Source organism: Poecilia mexicana, unplaced genomic scaffold (genome assembly GCF_051168715.1).
Source record: "Poecilia mexicana isolate PSO_F unplaced genomic scaffold, ASM5116871v1 scaffold_19, whole genome shotgun sequence".
NCBI lineage: Eukaryota > Metazoa > Chordata > Actinopteri > Cyprinodontiformes > Poeciliidae > Poecilia > Poecilia mexicana.
In genome coordinates this window covers 22,845,351-22,865,392 of record NW_028263388.1, presented here as the reverse complement: position 1 = coordinate 22,865,392, position 20,042 = coordinate 22,845,351, and the positions used below count along the sequence as shown (strand labels likewise).

The 20,042-nt window shown below is 37.9% G+C and overlaps 2 protein-coding genes across 2 annotated transcripts; both read left to right on the top strand.

Moving 5' to 3' along the window:
• Nucleotides 1-688: 688 nt before the first annotated feature.
• Nucleotides 689-13,081, top strand: smarcd2 (SWI/SNF related BAF chromatin remodeling complex subunit D2). The gene is made up of 13 exons (XM_015011647.2): nt 689-1,449; nt 3,181-3,368; nt 5,315-5,357; nt 5,449-5,571; nt 7,057-7,176; nt 7,876-7,971; nt 8,416-8,517; nt 8,614-8,775; nt 9,125-9,222; nt 9,384-9,519; nt 9,604-9,726; nt 10,986-11,087; nt 11,960-13,081. The coding sequence occupies exons 1-13, from the start codon at nt 1,297-1,299 to the stop codon at nt 12,011-12,013; spliced, it is 1,500 nt and encodes a 499-aa protein (XP_014867133.1). The 5' UTR covers nt 689-1,296; the 3' UTR covers nt 12,014-13,081.
• Nucleotides 13,082-14,215: 1,134 nt separating this feature from the next.
• psmc5 (proteasome 26S subunit, ATPase 5) lies at nt 14,216-19,128 on the top strand. Its single transcript, XM_015011648.2, has 11 exons — nt 14,216-14,331; nt 15,421-15,492; nt 15,579-15,648; nt 15,733-15,830; nt 15,910-15,966; nt 16,039-16,269; nt 16,932-17,058; nt 17,149-17,339; nt 18,059-18,157; nt 18,236-18,346; nt 18,886-19,128. Exons 1-11 carry the CDS (start codon nt 14,308-14,310, stop codon nt 19,024-19,026), a joined length of 1,221 nt encoding a protein of 406 aa, XP_014867134.1. The 5' UTR covers nt 14,216-14,307; the 3' UTR covers nt 19,027-19,128.
• Nucleotides 19,129-20,042: the final 914 nt, after the last annotated feature.

Here is a 20,042-nt window from a genome sequence, read left to right as displayed (position 1 = left end):
AACCAGTTCACCCAGTCATACCTGAGTCACTTTCAGCTCTAGACAACATATGCACTCAGCCCCATTTACCCATAAATAAAATCTAGCAAAGTACCTTCAGAAGTCTGGCATTTTAGTAAATAGAAAGCACCTGTGGGTCATTTTATTTCAGTATAAATCCAGCTGTTCTTTGAAGCTTTTGAGAGGTTGGAGAACATTGAGCAGATGGGATTATGAAACAAGAAACACAGCAGAACGTTTTGGGAGAAGTTTAAAACGGGGTTCGGTTCCAAAACAACATCACAAGCTTTGAACATCTCGCATATCTATTGTTTGTTCCATTGTCTGAAATGTAAATCCAGCAAGATGGGTTCTGTCAGGAGAAATAAGTGAGAGTTCAACCAAAAGTATTGTGAAAACCCCAAAAGTTTTGACTGATAGCTTAAAGGTCAATGTCAAATTTATTTATATAGCACTTTAAAACAGGTATAAAACTGCACCAAAGTGCTGTACAAGAACGACAACACAAACGACAAAACAGAGTAAAAACAATACATCAATTAAAGATGTATTGTAAAGATGAGTTTTAACCTAATGCAACCTCTGCAACCAATACAGAGGAAATAACTTTAGTTTTTAAAGATAATAGTAATAAGTAAATTATTTCTCTCATTATTGAGGCATTTAGCTAATAGAAAATTTTGCTAATTCTAATTGTTTCCTCCGTTCATTATTTTTGAAAACTAGGTATATTTACTTTGAAAGAATAAGTTGAAGCATTTTTGTATTGAAAAAAGTTGAAGACGTTAACAAAAATCGGAACTGTGCGGAAAGCCTGACAACATTCGATATTTCCGACGGTACTTGAAGGCACCGTTGGTGTCTCGTGGGTGGGCAGTGCTCAGACCGAGCAGTTGACTTGGCTTTAGGACTGAATTTGTCTGAAGTGAGGCGCTTTGGAGAAGGCGCCTGGTGAGGCAGTCAAGTCGGTGTAAGTTGGGCATGTTCAGGAGGGTAAACACAGGCGGGAGGTGAGGAACAACAGTCAGCCCTGAGTTAGTGAGTGGGGAAGTGCGGGGGCTTTACAGACGCAAAAAAAAAAAAAAAAACCCGGAACTCGAAACGGTCGGAAACGAGCTAACGTCGGCTAGCTTTTCGTTGACGGTGTGTTTGCTGTCAACTCCGCGGAGGAAAGGCGGAAGGCTCTCTCTCGTTGAGCGCTTCTTTTTTAAAAGCCTTCCGGGCTTTTATTTACACATTCAAAACCTCCTTGAGTTTCCGTCACTTTTTTTTTAAAACCACTTGTGGATCCAGAAGATGGCATCAAGAGGGGGCTTCCCGGCTCCCCAGATGAATCCGACTGTGAGCCCCATGAATGTTGGCCATATCGCGGGCATGAGGATGCCTGGGATGCCGCAGCCTCCCGCGGGTTACCCCCGGAGCATGACCAGCACTCCCCAATACCACCAGGTTTGAACTTCCTTTTTTATATTTAACCTCCATTTACTTTGTGAATCAAGTCAGTTTTATAATTTGAGTTGCTTTGTATTAAACTCTGAATTTAATACAAAGTTATAGAAGTATAATTAATTTTCGATGTGTTAAAATTCCACATTATTGATGGCACTTCCGCCTTTAAAAGAGCTCTACACTACTTTCCTGCCATCTGTTAAATTGTCGCAACTCTTTACTGTGACTTTATCGTTTTTCTACTGAAATTTAAGATGCTTTGCATATAATTAAATATAAAAAAGTGATACAATAAATATGTTTTGTTCAGGTATGAAGGAGAAAGTCACGTGGTTGCCCTTAGCATCCTGTCAGTTAGTGAAAATAACAGTTTATCATCACCACCATCTGCCCCCAGGGCAAGCCTGCATATATTATCCCACTTCTACCATCTGCAGGTTCATATTGTTGAAACTGGCATGCACAAACGCAGCAGATATCTATTTTGGCAGTTAAAACATGCGGGGCTTCAGTTATTTTCTTGAGATCAGATAAAGACACATGTTCTACACTTTCTCATAACATTTCAGCTTAAAACCTGAAAATAATATCTGTCCAAAATATATAAACATCCACGATTCATATTTTTGTTTTTCACAATACAACTGTATTTGCTGAATTATTTGAAACAAAAAACGTGTAACAGAATTTAGTTAATTTAGTTTGATGCAGATAAGCAACAATTATTTTGACCTCAGTTAAAATAAGTTGAACCTTGAGGCATAATTTTGAAGTATTTTTTTTATTAATACACGTAGTTAGTAAAATAAAGTATTAGTTTTCAATTGAACCAACTTAGTTTTTTTTTGTTCTACCATTTTAGCTAACCTGCAGTCAGTTATTTTGCTAATGGCTTGTGAACTGTAGTTTTAATGACTGATAATTGCATTTCCTTTAATTTCCATGCAGAAAACTGTCCATTTTCCAAGACTGCAAATATTCTCAACACCTTAAAAACTCTTGTCACTCTGCTACCTTCTACTTCATGTCATTAGAGACTTTTTTTTCTGTTTTTTGTCATTTTTAAAACCCCAATTAAACCATTTCTAGTTTGGGTTAAGACCTTCAACCATTAAACTCCCAGAGAAGATTATTTATTGATTCTAGCACTGATCAACACTTGGGTTTTCATATGTCTTTTGTCAGAAATGAAAACTGGAATCTTCAATACCACACCATTGTATCAAATAATAGAGGAAATCACACTTTTACACTTTTATTTATCGTTGAAACTTATGGTAAAAGATGGTGCTGTGAGTTGGGGACAAGTTACAGTGGGTTTTAAGGAGTTTGAAGACCAACCGAGTAACTAAAGCTATCAGATTTAATAGAAATCACTCAACATTAGAAATATTAACTTTTTCCCAACAGAAGAGAGGGTTTAGATGGCCAAAATGTCTTGGCATTACAGATAAACTTGAAATCATGGTTGTACTCTGACTGTGGTACGGCAGAGAAAATAGTCCTGCAGAGGATAGTGAGGGGAGCTCAGAATGGTTATTACAGGTGCAGAACCAGCAGAATGCTTTAGCTTTTTGCCTCAAGCTGTTAAAACTCTGTGCTGCTGTTATTTTATGTTTTATACATTTTGTGTTTGACCTACTTTATGTTTTTTTGCACAGATCTGTAGTTTTATACCATTAGCTTTTTCAATACTTCTATTCGTCAATCTCCGTCTTTTTTTCACTCCAGCGATCTGGGATGCCCCCTAGCAGATTGGGGGGCCTCATAGGATCAATGGGGGGACAGATGCCGGGCCCTTCTTACGGCGGTGGCAGCATTCCGATGCGTCCAGGCATGGGCCATCCCGGCATGGACGCCTCAAGGAAGCGCTTCCTTCAGCAGCAGCAGCAGGAGGCGCTGGGAGGCCTAAGAAGGGGGTAAGTTATGTAAAACAAGTTCAGCTGCATAATTTGTAAATTAAGTATTATAATTGAAAGTGATTTTTTTTCTGTAATATGTAGAAATGAAAACAATCAGGAGTATTGCAGTTATTTGACCACCTTTGTAAAGGTTTCATATAGATTTCAGCGGATTACGACTTCTTTTAAAGAAGTATCAATAACATCAAGATACTTAATTTTTTAATGGTTGGAAGTTCTGTCACAAAAATGTCATTTCTATAAGATGATAGGACAAGAATGTTAATTGATTATTCTATTGATCGATTTTAAAACAAAAATCGAAAAAGCTTTTTTATATGCAATATTAGAAAAACATTAGCAGAGGCAAATAAACAAATTCCTTTTTGAAAATTTTATTCCCCAGAACACAATAACATAAAATTCCCTTAGTGAATTTGAACCAAGTGAAGCTAAATCTGCCACTCAAAGAGTTTAGGGTAGAACATATTTGCAGACAAAAGTATTTTTATCTTAAATTCTAAATATATTTTGTACAGTTTTGGCTTAGTTACTGCTGAATGTTTTTTCAGCAAATAGCCTCTTTTTGAATCTGTATACTCCCGATCATTCACGAGTACTAAATTAGATGATGATTACTTCAATAATCAATCGTTAGCGTTTAATCGTTTCAGCTCTACAGTGTTGTCTCTGTCTGTATGACTGAAAACCTACAAAGTGAAATCCCTTAAATCAGGACGCAGTGGTAAAAATATTTACAGAATATCTGCTTTTCTCTTTTCCAAGACAGTTACTCATTATATTTTTTTGTAGATTGAAAACTGTAGAAGCTCCATGTTAAAATATGTTAATTGTTTTCTACAAAAAAGCTGACTTACAATGATTCCTCCACTAACTTTTTAAAACTATAAAGAAGCCATAAGGAGTCTCTCAGTCATAGTCAATTATCACCTATTTAAATTTTTGTGTGCATGAGAGAGAGCAGTTGGTATTACACAGCTCTGCCGGTAAACAGATTAAAAAAAATGATTACAGAGTGCCGTTTTAAACGTTTGTTAGCGTAGTACTAATAACGGCAAAGATCAGTGTGTGTGTGTATTTGCTGGAGAGTTTATAGACTTATACTTTACGTTAAGCTTCCTCATGTCCAACTCTTCAATTTTGGTAGTAAATTTAAAAAAAACATCTCGCTAACTTTGGATGTTCTTTCCTCAGTAATAACTTCTACACTGAAGGTTGCTGCCGTCAGTGACCTGGCTTAGTTTTGGTGCATTCACTGATCAGAAAAAAAGATCGGATTCTTAGTTTTTGACCTACCATTCAGAAATCAGTTGTGATTCTGATCATCAAACTGTTTTATTTTTTATTTTTGTGTGTGTGTGTGTGTGTTTCCTTAAAGTCATGATCCTAAAGAAAATCCCTGAAAGTGGCTGCAGTGTTAAAACACGAAGAGCCCAGTGTCTCATGACTGGCCTTTGGCTTTCAAAGCAACAGACACAAGAGGCTATTTTTGACTTCAAACCGCTTGGTGACGCCACGCTTATGAAAGTGCTGCACCGCGACGTGAAACGACATTTACAGCATCGGCTTTAATGAATCTGCTGCGCTCTGGGGTTTATTTAGCAACACAGTAATGTTTATTAAGGAACGCCAAACTGCTTAAAGCACCATCCTGAATGAAAGGGGGGGGGGAGTTACTGTATAATTAGATTAAAAGAACAGATCAGCTCTTGTGTTGAGCAGCAAATGATCAGTAGAAACCTCAGGAAGATTTAATAAAGAGCTAACGTTGGCTGTGATCGTGTGATTGCACTGTGAAGTTATTCCCCAGTATTTGATAATCAAATATGGTCTTTTACTGAGTTCCTGAGAAATTGGTTAACCAAAGAGTGATCAAACGCAATATAGAAGGGCTTGTTTCCTGTCAGTTAGGGAGCTCACCGTTTCTTTTCTGGTCGTTTTAGAGCAAAAAGGCGCAAAATGGCTGACAAGGTCCTTCCTCAAAGGGTAGGTATATGTTTGACCCAACAGTCATAAGTAAAAACAACCCATCAAAGATGATGAGCTCATAAAAACTCGCCTTTTTCTCGGCGTTTAGATTCGAGACCTGGTCCCCGAGTCTCAGGCCTACATGGATCTTCTGGCCTTTGAAAGGAAGCTGGATCAGACCATCGCTCGGAAACGCATGGAGATTCAGGAGGCCATCAAGAAGCCGATCATGGTATCTCCTCTTCATTTACTTATTTTTGTGGATTTCAGGCTTTTCAAGCAGCAGAAACTCGAGTTAAGAAGAGCTGCTGGGCTTGTTTTTGTCTGAGAATCAAAGATTATTAGAAATATTCCGGATGTGCATTTCTTTGTCAGTTTATTATTTGCATAACAGATCTTCGGTTGATTCAAATTTGTTGTTGTTGACCAACATGTGGTTCAAAGGGCTTTGAATGAAAGTGAAAGAGATCACTGTTGGGTTACGGAAAGATCTTTGATCCATTCTGAGAATAAACTCTGCAGTGTGAAAACTCTGGCTGTCCACCGGCGACAACAGCGGACTAATGCTGTTTTGTTTTTTTTTTTCTCAAAGAAACATCTGTTTGGGATTCAGCAATGAGATGAAAACTTTCCATGAAGTAGCATTTAGAAGAGTTCACAGGAACAAGTCCTTAGTTTACCTTCATTTAGTCTAGAATTAAAAGAGTAGTCTAGATTTTAAAGGAATTATTTGTGAAATGATACTGAGATTAATGTGTAATAGAGTCTAGATAAAAGCACATTTAGGCTATGATCCAAATCATAAAACCTCTTGAAAACCTGCATGGTTTCTTTGGATCACTGGAGTATTGATTATGCAAAAGAAGGACTTGATGCATAAATATTGATGAATTTCCTGCTTAGATTCATGCTTAATATAATCTAAGAAAAAAACAGATATATTCTGATTCGGCTCAGTCTATCACCTGGAAAACTAGAAAACAATAAACTGGTCATAATTGGGTTCTTTAGCAGAAATCTGTCCAAAAATATGGTTAAAATGGTTTGGCAGACACAAAACAAGTCATTCACCTCTCAGTCATCATGTCTAAATCTGATAGAAAACCTGATAAAAGAACAAATGGAAGAACTAATGAGTCTGGAGAGAAGTGTTGAAAGATTCCTCTCTTTCTGCTCCAACCTTGTGAAACACTACAGAATATAAAGCTGACGATAAGATCTATTTTATTACATCTTTTTGAGGTAACTATGACTGTGACAGCATTCACAACTCCACAAATATAAATAATGCTTTTAAAATCGTTCCCAGTTGTAATGTTTTTCATTTGGATTCATATTTATTGATGCTTTTATTGAGCAAACATCATCAGTTCTGACAACAAGAAAAGCTTTCAGGGTTTTTAAGCATCATGAATTCATCGTAAAAACGGTAAATTTATCGTGATGAATGATGCGATAAATGTCCCTAATTCAAAAGCTGCACTTCGTATTGTTTTGTTAAAGAACTTCTTTTTTCTCCTAACTAAAAAATATGTTGGATTTTTCCTGCATTTCTCCATTTAAGACTCGGAAAGCTCTTTATTTTAAGGCTTTTTTGACTCATGCTGCCATTTATCTGAAACAGGTTTTAATAAACAGCTGTTGCGTCGGAGCCGTTACGCCGGCCTGAATTTACAGCCTTTTTTTTTTCTTCTTCTTCTTTCTCCTCTTGATGCAGCAAAAGCGCAAGCTTCGCATCTACATTTCCAACACTTACACTCCCAGCAAGCCGGAGGGAGAGGAATCTGAGAAAGTGTCCTCCTGGGAGCTGAGAGTGGAAGGCAAACTCCTGGAGGAAGTAAGTGGACGGCGCAGCTGGGGAACCGGACTCTTCGTTTCTGTTTGGACGTTCGCTCGCTGCCTTCTGATTCCCTGTTGTTGTGTTCCTGCGAGTTGCAGTTGGTCCTTGGCTCAGACCGCGTAGCCAGATGTGCGTTTACAGCTTTCCCCTATCCCACCCCACAACAGCTAACGTTCTCACACACTTGCACACACGCACACAAGCTCACACTCTCTGTTGAAACGCGGAATTGAAACCACTGGCCGTTGCATACCAAGAGCTGACATGCCTCCCCTCCCTCCATCAATTCTAGCCCGGCTCATTGTGTCATCTGGGGCCACAGAAGATGGATCTTTTTTCTTTTTTTTTTCTTTCTTTCTGTTAATTTTTTCCCTCTTGCTCATTGGTTCAGGCATGCGTAGGAGCGCCGCATGGCGCAAGTGAAAAAAAGGCAAAGGGGATGTCGGGGAAGGAGTGAGAGGGGTCACGTTGAGCAAACAGGCTTTGACAGGGCAGCGAGGAGGCTGGGGGGGTGCAACAGCTTTTTCTACTCAACAGTTTGGTTCCTCACTCCCGATGTGGTCAGAGCTAAACAATGCAGTTGTGGACTGACACTGCGGAGTAAGGAAACACTGAGGCCAACGTGTTGTGCTGGCTTTTCACAGTCTTTCTGCTCTCTCTCTTTCTTTCTTTGTCTCTTTCTGTTTTTTTTTTCAGCCTGGTAAGCAGAAGAAGAAGTTCTCCTCTTTCTTCAAAAGTCTGGTGATTGAGCTCGATAAGGAGCTTTATGGACCCGACAATCACTTAGTAGAGGTACGCAGCGATGATCCAGCTTCACATGGATTTATCTCGCAATAAAAACTTATATTAAGTGAAAAGAAGTGGTTTCTTTGTGTTTTCTTCATTTAAACAGTGTTTAAACATCCAAAGAAGCAGATATCCAATATTTACACCAGCTTACATGCCTTTCAGTACTTATAAATAATTACAAATACTCACCATGCTAAGAAAATAACAATAATAAAATTACAAGAATAAAGTTGTGAAATTGAGAGAGTAAATTAATGTTACTGAACTGTTTTTTTAAAACAATTGTTCACCTTAAATTTTTTTTTTTTAAACTGAGTGCTTTGTAAAAACAATCTCTCACTGCAAGTCTTTTCAGGTTTGTTTCCACTAGTTTTCCTCACCCAGAATTTCAAATTTACACCCATTCTATTGTAATTTAAGAGAATTTTGTTTGTTTTTCTTTCCCAGTGGCACAGAATGCCCACCACTCAGGAGACGGATGGTTTCCAGGTGAAAAGGCCGGGCGATGTGAATGTCAAATGCACTCTTCTGCTCATGCTTGACCACCAGGTAGCAAAACCCCCTCTGCCGCTGCTCTTTTTGTCATAGTTTAACATATTTTTTGTCGACCAGGACTCACTTTTGGCCAATATTTCTCCTTTTCAGCCCCCGCAGTACAAGCTGGACCCTCGCTTGGCGCGTCTTCTGGGCGTTCACACGCAGACTCGGGCCAGCATCATGCAAGCTCTCTGGCTCTACATCAAGAACAACAAGCTGCAGGATAGCCACGAGAAGGAGTACATCAACTGCAACCGCTACTTCAGACAGGTCAGGCCACAAAGTCTGATGGCTTTAGATGTCAACCATTTTACAACTTGTAAAATTTGTTGATTTTGACTCCTTGTGATACCAAAAAAGGAAATCCCTCCTCAACTTAAGCTTTCTTGCAGATATTTGGAGCCGTCACCCGCATGTTTCAGTCTGGGCATAGTGTTCTTTTGGTGATGCTCAGTGTTGTTTTCTTGTAAAGTTATATCATGGGATTGTGGCCCAAAAGTCCCAGCTTAGTTTTGTCAGAGCTGGCATTCACGAAGTTCAGTTTTATCCTTGTCTTGTATTGCACAAATGTTTGCCTTTCTTAGGCATTTAACTGATTGATTATTGTGACACATCTCAGATCTTCGGCTGTCCACGCATGAAGTTCTCTGATATTCCCATGAAACTAGCAGGCCTGCTGCACCACCCCGACCCTATCATCATCAATCACATTATCAGGTAAAGGAATAGTTACTGTCCAATCTCTGTTTGGGTCTTAATATACATTTCTCCTGAAATGAGGGACAGTTGAAAACTGTCCTGTTGTCTGAACTTGATTTTTCTTGGAAATCAAACCCTGATTAGCAACAGCTCTCCACCTGCATGTTTCCTCTGAATAGTGTGGACCCCACCGATCAGAAGAAAACGGCCTGTTATGATATCGACGTGGAGGTGGACGACCCTCTGAAAGGCCAGATGAACAGCTTCCTGTCCTCCACCACCAACCAACAGGAAATTGCTGCTCTTGAAATGAAGGTCGGACCTGAATAGTAATCCCCAAACGTTTTTAATCTTTATCATAAAACTGTTAGAGTGAAACCTTTCTGCTGCTTGCTACAGATCCATGAAACGATTGAATACATCAACCAGCTTAAGACGGAGAGAGACTTCATGCTGAGCTTCAGCAATAATCCACAAGAGTTCATCAAGGACTGGTTGAAGTCCCAGTGCAGAGATCTGAAGGTAAATAAATGTAAAGTTTTCTACCACCTCAACACAGGAGTCTTTGTTGGATGTTAGTCAGTCAAACATCTCTTGTGTTTATAGAAGCTTATTTTAATACAAACTAAAAATGTTTTTTAAATACTGCGTGGAAGTTAAACTGTATAAATGATATAAATTATTATTAGCCCTTAATCCTCCTGGTGGCACTAGGTTGTCTGCAAAATGGCGACTGCAAAAGTTGGGATTAAACAGAAGAGTCAGTAGGTGGTTCAACAATGATTGAATAAATTTTTTGAAAACTGTATTTTCTGTTCCAAGTCGAGATATACAGATAATCACAATACAATACTTTGGCCTTTTTGAATTCTGCATCAAAAAACATTAACCAAAGAATGGTAAAACAAAAACTACTACTATAACTAATAAAAACTAATAAAAACTAAGCAATATTTAACTAATAACTACTAAAAACTAGCAAACACGCTCTACAAACTAACTTGACAAAAAGTCGCAACAAAATTAAACTAAACTGTAAATAAAAACTACTATAACTCAGTATTTATCTTAGAACCTCTGTAAATGTTTAAAAGACTAGTGTAGCTTCTTTAAGAGGTTTATTTGCAAATAATGATACGAAAAATTAAAATCATTTAACTTTCCATTTTAGCTGGCATTAGATGTAGATAAAGCAATCTCCTGTGCTGGGAGTTACCATCAGGGAGCAAATTAAAACTAACTAAAGAGAGTTCTCCAGTTTGTAAATTGTTTATTTAGCTCAGTTATTCAGGAATTTCTAATGTTCATTGCATTTCAAAGCTGAAGTTAATGGTTTAAATTAATCTAAAACTTCTCAGCTGCAGACTACAGAAAACATTCACACACAGGAACACAGCCTGCATTCATGAAATGCAAACTGTGATGTCAGCGAAAACACTTTATCCAATATATACAAAACTTTCAACCAAACCCATAATGAGGGTATGCTTAGACAGCTCAAATCCATCATAGTTTAGAAAATAATTACACTCCAGCTAAGGAGTGTCAGACTTGAAACAAAACGTCTAAAAACATGTCAGGAGGTAAAACCTTTCGCCCACCAACTATGAATTTTGGGCTTTAAAGGCTTAACCTGTCTACATTTCATTTGTTTTCCTGCTCTTCAGTTGTGCTGCCTTTATTCACAAAAACAGGATTCAGGTTTCAAGCTTTGTGCGTAAAGGTTTTTGTAGGTTTGGAATATGGTTCACTGTGTTCATGAAGCGTTTCTGTTCCACCAGCTGATGACCGACGTAGCAGGAAACCCAGAAGAAGAGCGAAGAACCGAGTTCTACCAGGAACCCTGGGTTCCTGAAGCAGTGGGCAGATATGTCTATTCCAAAGTAAGTACAAACTATCACTGTTTTTAGTGTTTGTTAAAGTTTATAGCCTAAATGTAAATTTTAATGCTATTTTAGACTCAATTTCATTTATTAAAAACATTCACCAACCTCCCCGTTCTTATCATCTTGATCTTGTGCCTAATGGCTAAGTGTTGTGAATTGTTGCTGTATAAATAAGCTGAATTTAAGCAAAGTGGCAGATTAAATAGCAGATTGCTTTTTGTTACTGTTTGCAGACTCTAAACCACATGTGTCAAACTCAAGGCCCAGAGGCCAAATCTGGCTCACTGTAGCTTTTTATGTGGCCCTCTAGGCTCTAAAGTGACACATAAAAAGAGCCGTCAAGATAACAGTGTGTATAAATATTATTTTATCAATCAGTTCAAAGCAGTTTTTGTCTGTTTACTGCCAAATTTCATAAATCAGTCCCTCCAGTTTCTTTGTGAGTTATTGTGGAAATTCACACAAAATCAACAAATCCCTGCACTTTTTTGTGCTAAAGCATGATTGTAAGTTTATTGCAGATTTTTTCGCAAAAATGGAGAAAAACATTGGATTGGTTTCTTACTTCTACCAAACAGCTGCCTCAGCCTTACTTAAAGTTGAGTTATTATCCATAATGATATGGCAAGTAATAAAAAGTCGCAAATATTTCTAAATTACTACCACAAACACTTTTATAGTGCAAAAAAAAAAAAATCACCAAAACAATTGGGAAATTCTGGATGGACTGAAAAGATGTTCAATATTATTTAATTTGAAGAATTCATTTATATTTCAACTGTTTATCCGATTTTATCAGTACACTGTGGCCCTTTGAGAACATTTATGATGATTTATGACATCTTTGCACTAAACCATCTTTGTTTCAGGTGCAGCAGAGGAAGCAGGAGTTGGAGCAAGTGTTGGGCATCCGACTCACCTAAACATGGATTCTGGAGTCTTCGTAGCCACCGGTCGGCTTCAGTCAGCTCATCCAATCTTGATATCTGCTTATTTGAAACTGGAAATAGTTCAGCCATTCTTGCAGGTTAAAATGTTTTACACAGCCTTTTTCTCTTAGCAAGAAGTTGGGACAAAAGTGATGATTTATGTGTTATGTAGTAAAGTATTTGCTTTGCATTGTCCGTCATTGTGAGTCTTTTTAAAAAAGAAATTGTGCCTTGTTTTACATATTTTATATATGGTACAAAATTCTGAAAACCGATAAGTGCTGGTGCTGTATTTTCTTTTTCCTTTTTCCCATTTATTAGAGGGGTCTTTGCTCATATTAAACGGAAGTAACATTTGTGGTGCTGTGGTGGCGCAGGGGCAAAACCGACCCATGGTGGTCGCAGGTTTGATTCCCGGCCTGGCGACATTTGCCACGTCTTCCCCCTCTCATTATCATCTTTCCTGTCTAACTACTTTCAAATAAAGGCCACTAGAGCCAACAAAACCTTTAAAAAAAGAGAAGTAAGATTTAAATACCCAAAGTGCCCAGTGTCTAGTAACAAATGCTTCAAAGCATTTTAACATTTACCATCCCATTCTTTGCAAGACATCAGAACAGGAAGCTCTTTTTATGCAAAAATATATTTGAGTAATTTGTGCTGTTTATGTTTTTAATATTCTTTTAATATTTGATATGTGAGGAAGCAGTTCACTGGCTTTCTCCATTACCTTGTGAAGGTTTACATGCTGTTTTTCTTTGTGTTTATCATTGTTTTAAGACCAAAAACAGAAACTTTGGCAGACTTTGTGGAAGTTTATTAATTAATAGGGCACATTCCAACGTGTTAGATCGACACAGCTTATGAAGAGTTTAATTGAAATCCTCTGTAAAGGTTCGGACCATTCCACCGTATTGTGCCAAAATGTGTTTTGTGAATAAGAAATGTGTACAAGTATTTTTGTAAAGCTTCTTTGTAAAATGTTGGCTTGTTGTTTGTTCAAAAGCTTTTATCTTTTATACATTTGAGGTATTTTTCAATAAATGTACTTATAAATCTTAATGTTTTTTAAGTTCTTCATAAAGAGTTGAGCATTTCTGTGCAGTGCTTTCCATTGCACGGTCACGGCAGATGATAGCGATACCTCCTCCACTTGTGCTGCAGTCGCACAGCTGCGTGTTTGGGCTGGTCCCAGGGCTCAGGTTGTTCTGCAGGGCTGCCGTTTCAACAGGTATATCTGGTTTTACTCAAACACTACCACTCCTCAACTAAAAGCCAAGATAAATACAACCTTCCCTTCTGAGTCTCGGCTTGGAAATTGACACCGGTTTACAGCGGTGGTTCTCACGTTTAACAGCATGCTGGGCAAACCCAATCCCCAAAGAGGCTTAGTTGGCAAAAAAAGATAAAAAATCTAATCAGAATCATAAACTAAATACATTGATCTGTTAGGAATTGGTCTAGATTGACTGGTAATACGAAGAAAATTACTTTTAGGATTAGTTTCACTGCATCTTTTTACTACACTAAAGCTACATAAGTGAAATTTCTGGATACTCTCCAGTGAGTAAATTCATTGAATGAAGAACAAGGACATTTTACCCAAAACTGCATGAGATATATTTTGCATAAACTTTCAGTTAATGCAAAATGTGAGCAGACCTTTTTTTTTTCTTTCTTAAAAAATGTTTATCTTTTATCTGCAGAGCCTACTGTGCCATGTGGAGGTCAAGTGAATTTATGGTAAACACTTGTCACTGCAAGAACTGTTCTAAAAATATATACATTACCTACAGTGTGAAGTTTTACATGGTAAAAAATGATTTGGAAAAGTGCTTAAAATAGTGATATTTGTACGTATTATTGTTTTATTTCAGTCTTTAAAATGTACTCATATCTTTTTTTTATTTTTTGCCTGTGTGGTGAAATCATTTTAAACATTAAATCAGTCATTCTGACCAGGTGCTCAGTACTTCAGTAGCTTTTTTTTTTTTTTTTTTTTTTACCAAATACTCTTTTGCTTGAGTAATTTCTTAGGAAGCTACTTTTACTTGACTAAAATATGTTGAGGTATTGCTACTTTTACTTGAATACGATTTTTGGGTACTCCACTTCTGAGTATTTTGTATAAAAAGTTTGGGGACCATTCGTTTAACTAAGAAAAAGTAGTTCCGTTTTATAACTTGAACTGCAGGGGGCGATCTAAGTTATTTACTACAAATTCACATTGAAGAAGAAGAAGCTCACCGGAAATACGACTGCACTAAAGCGGACGCCGAAATTTCAAGATGGAGGTAGACGGTGTCGATCAAGTAGGTGTAATTTTCTGTCGTTTTGCTGATTTTAATTTAAAAAAATAGTAGGAAAATCATATTGTAGCGCTTTTTGGTAAATAATTACTTTGAACCTGTTGTGTTGTGCCAGCTATTTGAGGCTTTAGTTTAAAAACTTACGGGATATTTTTATTGAAAACAATGAATGTGCTGTGGAGGTTTGCTGTCTCATTGTAGCCGAGCCTGCTAAATAGCTGCAGGCTCGCTGTCAACTATATGCTTCGTTAACATTAACTTTGCTTCCTGTACCGAATGTAAACAACTTCTTCACAATTGTAGCGTATGTTTATACTTTTAAGATGTATTGTGTTTTTATAAGCAACCAAGTTTTTGGTTTATCACCTTTTAACCAAACGTTTACTCGGGTATTAGCTCATGCTAACAAATGTTAATCAGAGTTAAAAGAAAATAATTTCACTCTGGAGTCAGTGAAATTTGTGTTTATGTATAAATTTCAGTTGGATATTGAGAATCTGCTCACTTTGGATTTGTTACTTACAAACAAGTGCTTTTAAAGTCTAGTGATCCACCAGTTTTCATAGATATCAGAATTAGCTCGATTAGGCGAGATTTTGTGCACACGGAGTTTGACTTCGACTTCAGACATACATTATATTTAAACGTAGACGAAATAAAACAAAAGCTAAGAGGAACAATATGTATCCATTTTTTTATATAGCGAAAAAATGGCAGCGTAAAATAGAACAAATTATTGATCTATCTATTGATTTATCTAGAGTCATTTTGCTTCACATTGTAGTGTAAGTTGTTCAACATATTTTCACCATTTAGAAAAGCCATTTTAAGGTGTAGGTAATTTCGTTTTTTCCTTACCCGACTTTTGCTGCTTTCATTAAGACCATGAATATAACTGGAAAACTTTTTAGTAGTTTTGATAATCCCCTGTTGTTTTTAGCTTTGAATATTCTCGCTTTTTTATTGTTTTCATGCTTGTAAGATGCAATAATAAAAGCCTGAACCCTTTCCACTCTAAATGTAGTGTAAATAATTAAGAGACAAACTCCTGCTGTATAAGAAATGCATCTAAGGTCACTTCTCCTCTGCCAGATGGAGACAGGGGAGTTTAAAGGTGGATCAGGTCTCCGACAGTACTACTTATCGAAGATAGAAGAGCTACAGGTAAGCACGATATGCAAAGTTAGTGAAAACTCCTTCTGCTAAAGTGTCAGTGCTTCATTTCTGTTGTTCTCTTTCTCTCATAACAGCTGACGGTGAACGATAAGAGCCAGAATCTGAGACGTCTGCAGGCGCAAAGGAATGAACTCAATGCCAAAGGTAGATTTTTATGTTTTAGCATATTATTTTTAAAAAGCTCGCAGGGTTTGGATGTAAACATGTTCACACGTCTTTGCCCGTCAGTGCGTCTGCTCCGTGAGGAGCTGCAGCTGCTGCAGGAGCAGGGATCCTACGTGGGGGAAGTGGTTCGGGTTATGGACAAAAAGAAAGTGCTGGTGAAAGTATGCAGCGCTCCAGGTCTGAACTGCAGCTTTATGCTTTCTCTGCAGTTTTGTCTGACTTCTTCCTTCGTCCACTTAGGTACATCCTGAGGGGAAATTTGTTGTGGATGTGGACAAGAACATTGACATCAATGATGTAAGTATCACAGCCGATCAGTTTCAGGAGAACACATTTTCAGGTTTTATATTAATGTCACTTTTCCACCAGGTAACTCCAAATTGCCGCGTGGCTTTGCGTAACGACAGCTACACCCTCCACAAGATCCTGCCCAACAAAGTGGACCCCCTGGTTTCCCTGATGATGGTGGAGAAGGTTCCGGACTCCACCTATGAAATGATTGGTGGGCTGGACAAACAGATCAAGGAGATCAAAGAAGTCATAGAGCTGCCGGTGAAGCACCCAGAGCTGTTTGAGGCTTTGGGAATCGCACAGCCAAAGGTGGGTGAAAGTCAATGAATGCTTTTATTTTTTTATGTTTTAGTTTGGAGACCACTAGGGCTGAGCAAGTTCTCTGATTTTAATCAACTTATTATTTTTCTAATTATCTTTTCTAAAAAAAAAAAAAAAGAAATGACAGAAAAAATTTTCAAAAAGTGGGTTTTATTTTAGTTGTACAACAGAGTAATAGGATCAGGCTACAAGAATTTTTGTTTAATTACAGGAATGTAGTTTCATAGCCCTGTTACTGATAATCATTTGATGCTGATGTGTTAAAAGATGAAGTTTTTCTATCAGGTATTATCTGTAAAAGTGATGCTGTGTAACTTTACAAGATGCTCTACATTCCTCATTAATTTTTTTGAATTTTTTGTGTTTGATTTTCATGAAATTATTGCTTCATTCTCCTAATATTAGAACTTTATTCTTATAATTAAAACAAAATCATAGCTTCAAAGTCCAAATAAGTTGAAGCTGTAAAGGTTGCTTATCAAACAAGATGGCCGCCTTGGGCGCGCTGACATCACACTGATGCACACGCCTGAGAGTGCATCAGTGAAAACAAAAATCCAGATTCTCCAAAAATTAAATCTTAAAATGCCAGAAATTGGATTATTTGATTTATTGCCACAGTCGTCAACAAAGTTTCTTGTTTGTTGCAGGGTGTGCTGCTGTATGGACCACCAGGAACTGGCAAGACTCTGCTAGCCAGAGCGGTAGCCCACCACACTGACTGCACCTTCATCAGGGTCTCCGGCTCTGAACTGGTCCAGAAATTCATCGGAGAGGGTGACTTCCCATCGTCACATCTCTTATCAATCCTGCAGCCAAGATCCTGAACCGTCTCCTAACTCTGTAATGTCTCCGGCTCCGATCCAGGTGCTCGCATGGTGCGCGAGCTGTTCGTCATGGCGAGGGAACACGCCCCCTCCATCATTTTCATGGACGAGATCGACTCCATCGGCTCGTCCCGCCTGGAGGGCGGCTCGGGTGGCGACAGCGAGGTGCAGAGGACGATGCTGGAGCTGCTCAACCAGCTGGACGGGTTCGAGGCCACTAAAAACATCAAGGTGATGCAGATCGGTTCGTTTCCACAACTACAGGTTTAATGAGTGTACAGTGAAGTGTCCTGCACCATAAGTAAGAAACCCACACTAAAGTAGTTGTGATGGCATATGTAATCAGTTTAATATAGAAAAGGTTTTGAAAATTTTAAAATTCCCCCCGTAACAGCTGCAACTAATTTTCTGATATCACTTTTACAATTTTATGGCAGGTATTGTAAAAAATGTTCCCACTCTGTAAATATTTTCCCCTTTAACTTCTGGAGAAAAATATAAGGACTGGCATTCATAAAAATATGAAAATATACCATTTCAAATGCAAATTGACGACTGCAGTTACATATTTGGCCTTCTAGATTTGCTTTTCCTGCCATCAGTGCCCAAAGTGTTTGAGATGCTAAAGGTCAAAGAGCGTTGGGGACATTCTGAGAACAAAGAGCCAAGAAAATATAATCATTGTAACATCAGAAATTATATTGCACATAAACTATTACTTTAATAATTAACTTTTTTTTCCAAACACACAACAAAACCAAAGAATCCTTATATGGATAAAAATAAGTATTTTTTACAGTAATAACTTCCACACAGAAGAGTGTTTTACTTCAACCTGTTAGAACTGATGTATTTCCTGGTCTGTAAAATCTGATTTCAGGTCACATTTCAGAAAACAGACGTTCTGCTTAGAGATGAAAAGCTGACATCATGTTACTTTTCCCCTGCAGGTCATCATGGCCACCAACCGCATCGACATCTTGGACTCGGCTCTGCTCAGGCCAGGAAGGATCGACAGAAAGATCGAGTTCCCTCCTCCTAATGAAGAGGTTCCTATCACCACATTTTCTTAAAAAGGGTCATTTATTTTATTTGCTTAAAAATGTTAACACTTCTGCGTGTAACAGGCCCGTCTGGACATCCTGAAGATCCACTCCAGGAAAATGAATCTCACTCGCGGCATCAACCTGAGGAAGATCGCAGAGCTCATGCCGGGAGCCTCCGGAGCCGAAGTCAAGGTGGGAATTACAGCCGTTAATCTGGAGAATTTAGCATCTGGATGAGCAGGAACACGACTAAATCTGGTTTAGGGTGAAACAATTCTTGAAATAATCAACTAATTCAGTAGATGATTAATCGTTAGCTGGAGTATAGACTAAAAAAATCCATTTGCTGAAAGAGCAACATACTGAGAGCAGTTTTTCAGCCAAAACTGTACAAAACTTTTATGCAAGATTAAAAATAAACAGCTTCAGCTTCACCTTTAGTTATCCTAGTAATCAGTTAATCCAAAAATTAACCAGTCATAGAGTGGTCAAACATTACACATATTGATGTTTAAAGTATTTTTCTTTAGCTACAAATTCATCCTTTGCTACAAATTATCAAACGTTCAATTTTAGGCTATTAAATATTAAATTTAGTGCATTTTTAATACTCTATAAAAAGGCTCTAGTGATCGAATGGAAAAACCAGCAGAATTTGGCAATTTGTTTTTATCTGATTAATGGTCAGAATAATCGATTAATAAATAATGTGCGTGTTGTTTTGGTTTTAGGGCGTCTGCACAGAGGCAGGGATGTACGCTCTGAGGGAGCGGAGAGTTCACGTCACGCAGGAGGACTTCGAGATGGCCGTGGCAAAGGTGATGCAGAAAGACAGCGAGAAGAACATGTCTATCAAGAAGCTGTGGAAGTAAAAAAAAAAAAAAGTGTGGAGTTCCTGCACACGTTGCAAATACATATGTACATTTTCCTTTCTTTGTTTGTATGAGTCCAGAATTAAATGGTTTCCCTGGTGATAGTTGGTTTGTTTGGTTTTTAATTCCAAATATTTAATAAACCAAACTTAACGTTTGTCCAGCAGGGCAGATTTATTCTGTCACCTCACAGGTTACAACAGTTTCCTGTGTGAATTCAACACATTCATTATGGCACTTCACAGTATTAAAACAGGTCTTCTATTACTGACCACCACAGATCTGAGACATTGACTGAAACTTGGTCCTGCATGCCTGAGTTAGCCGTTATTTTACCGCCGTACTTCAGATATACAGTATGTACATCAGCACTGCTTCACTGCAACAGTCTCACCTGCAACCCGGGAGCCACTGCAGACTTTATTTGGATTAAAGACACAATTAGCCGCTGGAAAGAAAGTTCCCTTAACTGTAGCAACAGACATAGGAAAATAAGTACACCCTTGCTGCTTCCAGAGGATTTTACAAAGATAAATTAGTCATCTATGTGTGTAATCGGAAATAAATTTAGAGTTGCCTCACGTTAGTCCCTCACCAAAAACACATGCAGCTTTGTAAAACAATTTAAGAGACCACTTAAAATGATCAGTTTCTCTGATTTTGCTTTTTATAGGTTTATGTTAGAGTAAAATGAACTTTGTTCTTTTATTCTATGAACTACTGACATGTCTCTGAAATTCAAAGCAAATATTTAGTATTTGCAGAAAATGAGAAATGGTCAAAATAAAAAAGATGCAGTGCTTCCAGACCTCAAATAATGCAAAGAAAACAAGTTCATATTCATTTAGAAACAACATAAACGTTTTAACTCGGGAAGAGATCAGAAATCGGTATTTGGTGGAATAACCAGGAGGTTTTCAATGCGGTTCAGTGCAGAGGCTCTTCTTTTTTTCCAGAGCTGTACGTTCCCTTGATTCTTTCATGCATGTTCCAGAAATCATTGAATCTCCCATGGC